We start from the raw sequence: 6288 nt of genomic DNA, 5'->3' as shown, positions 1-6288 counted from the left end.
CTTCCTTTATGAAACGACCACGGAGGACAATGTAACTACGCACACACAGCCTGTACTATGTATGCCAACACAACAATCATATCTCGCTTCCATTTTCACGCAGGAATGTCAGAGAGCAGAGGTCAGCACTTCCCACTTGACTCTGACATGCATTTGGCAGAAGCAGATACAGTGTGTGTGTGTGTGTGTGTGTGTGTGTGTGTGTGTGTGTGTGTGTGTGTGTGTGTGTGTGTGTGTGTGTGTGTGTGGTACACAACATGGTCATATCTTTGTGGGGACCAAAAATTGGAAGTTTACTATACTTGTGGGGACAAAATCCACGTCCCCGTGAGTTTGAAGGCACGTTGAGACTCAAAATGTGGTTTTAGTGTCAGGGTTAGGCATTCATTTTTGATGGTTAGGGTAAGCGGCTAGGGAAAGCATTATGTCAATTAGATGTCCCCACAAGGATATGAAAACACAACTGTGTGTGTGTCCCATACATGTCAATAAATTGTCAAAAATGGCATATAAATAACAGCTCTCGAGCCAAACAGCTGTTGTCAGTCACTGGGTGTCAATTTTTACGCAATACTCCAGCTCTTCTATGCTTCGGTCCATAGAAACAAAAAGCACGTATAGTTTCTGTTCCTTATAGCTCACGCTTATTAAGCACAGAATGTAAGTTTGTGTTAAAGGTATCACATGAGCGTTTCAGTTTCATCTGATACGTTTAGGTATGAAACCATAAGTCATTGATACAAAAACTAAAAAAAAATCTGCCCTGTCTTTGCGTTGCTTAAAGTCTTATGTGGTAGGGAACTGAATAAGTTTGGATTTCCAATGGTTTTTGAAAGAAAAGAAAAATACACCCTCTGTCAAATGTAAAGTTTTACATACTTGGACATTACAAAAAGAATAATTTAAAAATTGGGTAAAAAACTAACAAAACAAACAAACACGAGACAACAGTATATGACTTATATTAGGTGATTACATATTGAAAAAAAGCTGAGCTAAAATGCAGAAGCAAAGTTTGAAAAGTGAAGTACACCCCACGTAACTTGTAAAACCACCTTTAGTCATAGTAATGCGAAGTAATCATTTTCTGTATGAATTTTGGTACACTTTTTATTACCACGCTGTTTCTGTTCTTTGAGGTTTTCGAGCAGTCTGTGCATCACTATTTTAAGGTTCCCCACAGTATTTCAGTCTTGTTAAGGTCTGGTCTTTGAAAAAGGAAAAGACTCAAGGTGTTGCAATGGCTCAGTCACTCTGTTGTAGCTTTGCTGCTGTGCTTGGGTCCTGTTGAATGATCCAGTTTGGGCAAGCCTTTAGTTATCAGATAGATGGCCTCACTCTAGAGTTTCTATAGTGATAGATGGCTCTAGAGTACTTTGCTATGCAGAGGGGTTTATGGTGGACCCAATGACTGAAGGTGCCCAGGTCCTTTTGCTGCAAAACAAACCCAAATAATCACATTTCCATCACCACGTTTGACAGTTTGTATGCTGTCCAGTGTTCTTGGACAAGACTTTGGTTTGCAAAGTTCAGATGCAACTCTGCAAGCGTGAGCATATTGGTTTTTTTTGTTTTGCTTCTTTCAAGCATAGAAAAGGTTTCCTTCTGGCAACTCTTCAAAATAAACAATACTCGTTCAGTCTTGTTCTAATTGTACTTTCCTGGATTTTATCATTTGCCTTGCTAACTGTAGTCTGTAGAGTCTGAGATGGGATTTTTGCCCTCTCTGATCATAGCATGGTCTGGCATTGGGGTGACTTTGCAGGGATGCTGACTCCTGGGAATACTGGGAACCATCTGCAGTGTTTTCCACTTGTGGATTTTCTTTTCACACTATAGCATAATGGGCTTTAAATTCCACTGCCAATTCATGGGCAGCAATAACTACTTTTTTAAATGAACTGCTTTCATCAGCTTCTTGATGCTAAAAGAACCTCTCAGCTGCTGAACGATATGGAGGATATCAGTATGACTCAGCAGATGGGTGGGGGCATTGTTGTTGTTGTAGTAGTAAGAGTCCACCCCCAGCAGGACAGAAGTGTTTGATGATGGGGTAAAGGTGATCACTCTGAACAACTTTGTATTGATTTGAAATGACTTTTCCCTCTAAAAAGGGACAACTAGATGGACCCAGATCATGCTAGCAAAATTCCTCCTCAGCATAACAAAGCAGATCCCCTCACTGTAGGGGGTCAAAAGCTTAGGTTTCCCCCCTTTATTTGCAAACTGACTGGATGTGTATTGATGCATTCAAGCTTCAGTCTGAAATCAGCGAATGAGTTTTGATATTCTTTTAGTTTTAGAGAGGGGGAAAAAGTGATTAGAACCACCAAAGCAACGTCTAGATAGCTAAAAGCTGCTGGTCAGCAACAGCTGGGATAGCTCTTGCTGTCTTGCTGACGGGCAGCTGGAAAGGCTACAACTCAAGATCCTCTTCATGTACAAACAGTGTTTTAAGTGAGACAACATTACAACAGTTTCACTGATAAAAGCAGTGAGTTCAGGCATTTCCTTCAGATGGATTAGTTTAACTTTGTAGTAAACAGCCAAAACAAAACGTCAGCGAATGGAGGAATGTGGATCCGTTAAGATATGTATGTACAGAAGGTTTAATAGAGTGCACGTTCAGTTTTTTCCCCCTTGTATTCTGTCAAATACTGTTAAAATGGTGGATGTTCAGTATTCAGTTCAGCATTTTACTCCCCTATCAGTTAATTTGGACATGTACGCTATTACACATATGCACACACTTCAAAACCCTCTATAGTCAAGTTAATTAAGAGGATGAAACCTTATTACAGTAGTTTACACTTGCAGTCACTCGCAGACCAATGGCAGATTACGTAATTTTAAAAACGTTTTTGTTCCAGTCAGTACAGGGAGGATGAACTTTTTGGTGAAAATGCACAAGACAATATCTGACACACACCAATACCTCAACCTTGCTTTAAAGCACGGTGGAGGCAGCATCATGTTTTAAGGCTGTTTTGAATATTGCATAAACACCATTTACAGGTTTCTGTCAATGCAGCAACAAAATGGTTAAAAAGAAATACATGAATGAATGGGGAACACCAAGTCTGAATGCTGACCTTTACTAAAATGTTGAGGCTTGATTTGAAGGAAGACGTTTTCTCAATAAATCATAGGAATGTTGAACACTTTATTTTTTCAGGAGAGTAGTTGGAAGGAGAAAAAAAAAATCTTCCTCTTCACTGTGAGAGCCTCACAAGCACCTATGAGGAAAGATCTAATTGAGGTTGTTTCTAATAAATTCGTTTTTAAAGGTTTACTTATATTCTGCAGGCTGGACTGTGGTGGGGGATTATTCATTTTGTGTTCAATAAATAAATGAGAAGTACAGTCTTTGTGTGTTATTAGTTTAGTCACCACATTTCATATGCATTTAGTCCTGAACCGACTGCAGATTTATAACCATGTTTTCATGTGAATTCATAATCACTTTCACAGTCCTGACTAATCATCCTTATACCATGATTAGTCAGCAGGAGAAAAGGGAAAATGATAAAAACCTTGGTCAGCATTAAGCATAATAATTATGACCTGAGAAAGGCTTCATCTGGGATTTCACAACAGAATGATTCAATGTTTTAAAAGTTCATTCTACATGTTTATAAGATCTTCAGCCAAAGAGAAAAAGACTATGGCGAAATAATGAAATAAGATCCACCAGCTCACCCCACCAGGTTTTTTTTACAAGGAACTTCTTTAAGGCACGCGCACGAACACACACACACAGGATGCAGAATGGTTATTATCATTATTATCATTCCTCCCTTTCAGCCACCAGATGGGTCCACAATTGGATGTATACATTGAAAAAGCACACGCACACGCACGCACACACACACTTGCTCCCTCATATTTCACTCCAGAAAAATCTACTATGAGAATTCAACATCAGTGTCCAGATTTCTTCTTCCACCATGTGGTACAAACTGTCAGGGTGACAAAAATGTGAGAGGTGTGACACCAACAGCTGGAAGATACCAGCTTCATTAATGGATTTGTGCCCTTGTGGTAGATCACAGCAAGTCGCAACAAGCCAATTTGGTTCTAGTCTTTCAAGACTGACATATTCAGTTTCTGGAGCCCACCCTCTTCACATACACACACGAAGACGCAAAAATAAACACACCTTTCAGCAGTTCCCATGACAGGATTTTAACTGTCAGAGAGAGAGATTCAGTGACACTGATCTTTGCTTTTCCTCTTAACCTTAAGTTTTTGTTGTTTTTTTTTAAAAAAAAAAAGGAGGAACAACCCTGCACTTCTTGGCAGTATGAATGCAATCAAGGGGAGGTAGAGATGCACGCACGCATACACTGACGTGCACAAAGTGTCGCCAACTGGCTGACAGTGATATGAGATAGCGCGTGTCCTATTTTAACCCCGATCATTTCAGTGAAGAAATCGGTGCAGTGACACCCAGAGATAAACAGAAGTCCAGGCAGCTTTCACACTCAGTCCTGGGAAAGATTATTGGCTTGTTCGAACAAGGTAGAGACCGATACCGACTCGCACAGTTTAACAGTATTGCATACTTTAAAACCACTGCCAGTCATGGTCCTGATGTTTTTCCCGAATCCGTGAGTAAAATCTTAAAGGGGCGTTAAAAGTTTCTGTAATCTTGCAGCGACCCATGAAGCAACATGTGAGTAATCTACCAGAGATATATAAATCAGACCTGTGCGTACGGTTGTGCAATCCCCTGTGCGTCACTTTGAAGGCCATTCAACTTTTAATGTGGACTTACTATGCTGTTGTTCCGTCCATACAAAAATCACCAGTGAACATTAAACCACAGCCAATAACCTACGTCCAGAAACTAATCACGTTTTCAGCCATATTGTCAGGAGGAGGAGGGCAGAACGGGGGTTTTCACTTACCAGCAAAGACGCACAGAATATCCACCGCAACCAGAATCAGTTTCTTCCCATGTTCTGCCATGCTTCTTCAGACGGCTCGCCACTTTTATAAATAATAAATAAAAACCGCGTTTGGTGAAAAAAAAGAAAAGAAAAAGCAGGCAGGAAGGTTGTAAACTGAACACCTGGAGAAACTGTGGACAAAGTACTAACAGGAAAGAATAACCTGCTCGCTCTTCCGCCTCCAGTGATCCTTACCTGCCCGCCTCCCTTTATGCCTGTCTATCTGTCCGTCTGTCTTTCTATACACTTCGCTGTTGGCAGGTAAGTCGCAAAGGAAGCACGTTTTGGTTTAGCCTGCCTTTTTTACGCACGGGGGGCGCGTCTGTCTTTACAGAAAAAAAGAGAAAGCTAACAGATAATTTATCGTCCCAAAACGCTTGATGTTGAAAAAAAGGGAAATTCCTCCACTTTCTCTCTGCTTTCCCTTTCTCTGCTTAGTTTGCAGGGTAATTAAAAGTTCGGCAATGTTCTCTCCAGTGCTGAGACTTTTTTGGGGGTAAAATCATGACACCCTTTTATTTTTCCAAACTAATAATAAGGAGTGCAGCGATTTCACCCAACTTTGGCCTGGTTTCGCACTAACAGAGAGTCACTTAGGTAAAGTATAGCACATTTGCCGAGGATTTGCGACCTGCTGACGCACAGTTGTAAGGGAATCAACGCATTTCTTTTAAATTTATTTTATTTTGCGCTTAAAATGAGTGGCAAACACTAGGTGCTGTAAACTAAGTTGGATAACGATGAACGGTTGGCCCAAACATGGCCTACATGTGCAGTTTTCTATTGGTTAAATTACATTTATACTAAACTCAAGGTGGGTCTGGCTACCGGAACACAGACACCACCCTGTATGATACAGATGTTGGTTGTTTTGGGACATTTGGTGTCCACATTTAATCACAATCAGCACTTAGACTTTAAACTATAACAGCTCAAGTCTCCACACACCTGAGCCTTAAGACACAGATGAGGTGTGTCTGCTGTCTCGTCAACAATCAGCTTCAAAAATAGGATACAGTGCTGTTATTTAAATAGTTACAAGTGCACAATTCTGACCACGTGCTTGATTTGCAGGCTGCTTGCAGAGAGTGATTTATATTATCAAAATGTATCCAATTAAATATTAATTTCATTAATGTGAACAAGCTTCCATCTCACAATTCGGCCCTAATAAGTTTTTTTTATCTCTGTTTTTATGTTCTTGCCTTTCGTTGCTTGTCGTAATGGCTGAATTTCAGTTAGTCTCTTTAATTTTACACACAATTTACACACAGACTAAATAAAGATTCCTTTACAGTAACTATAATGTGGTTTGCTGAAAACGAATATATATATA

At 40.1% G+C, this 6288-nt stretch overlaps 1 protein-coding gene across 1 annotated transcript in view; it reads right to left on the bottom strand.

The window, feature by feature from the left end:
* Positions 1-5228, bottom strand: part of plpp2a (phospholipid phosphatase 2a) — a 17382-nt gene extending 12154 nt beyond the window's left edge. Inside the window, exon 1 of the mRNA XM_014329862.2 lies at positions 4911-5228. Within this exon, the coding sequence (XP_014185348.1) occupies positions 4911-4971 (61 nt within the window). The 5' untranslated portion in view covers positions 4972-5228. The remainder of the gene's footprint in view (positions 1-4910) is intronic.
* Positions 5229-6288: the final 1060 nt, after the last annotated feature.

The sequence above is a fragment of the Haplochromis burtoni genome, unplaced genomic scaffold (assembly GCF_018398535.1).
Source record: "Haplochromis burtoni strain Fernald_Lab_line unplaced genomic scaffold, NCSU_Asbu1 Contig_89, whole genome shotgun sequence".
Classification (NCBI taxonomy): domain Eukaryota; kingdom Metazoa; phylum Chordata; class Actinopteri; order Cichliformes; family Cichlidae; genus Haplochromis; species Haplochromis burtoni.
Note: the sequence above shows the minus strand (reverse complement) of the source record. Positions and strands in the feature narration are given on the sequence as shown.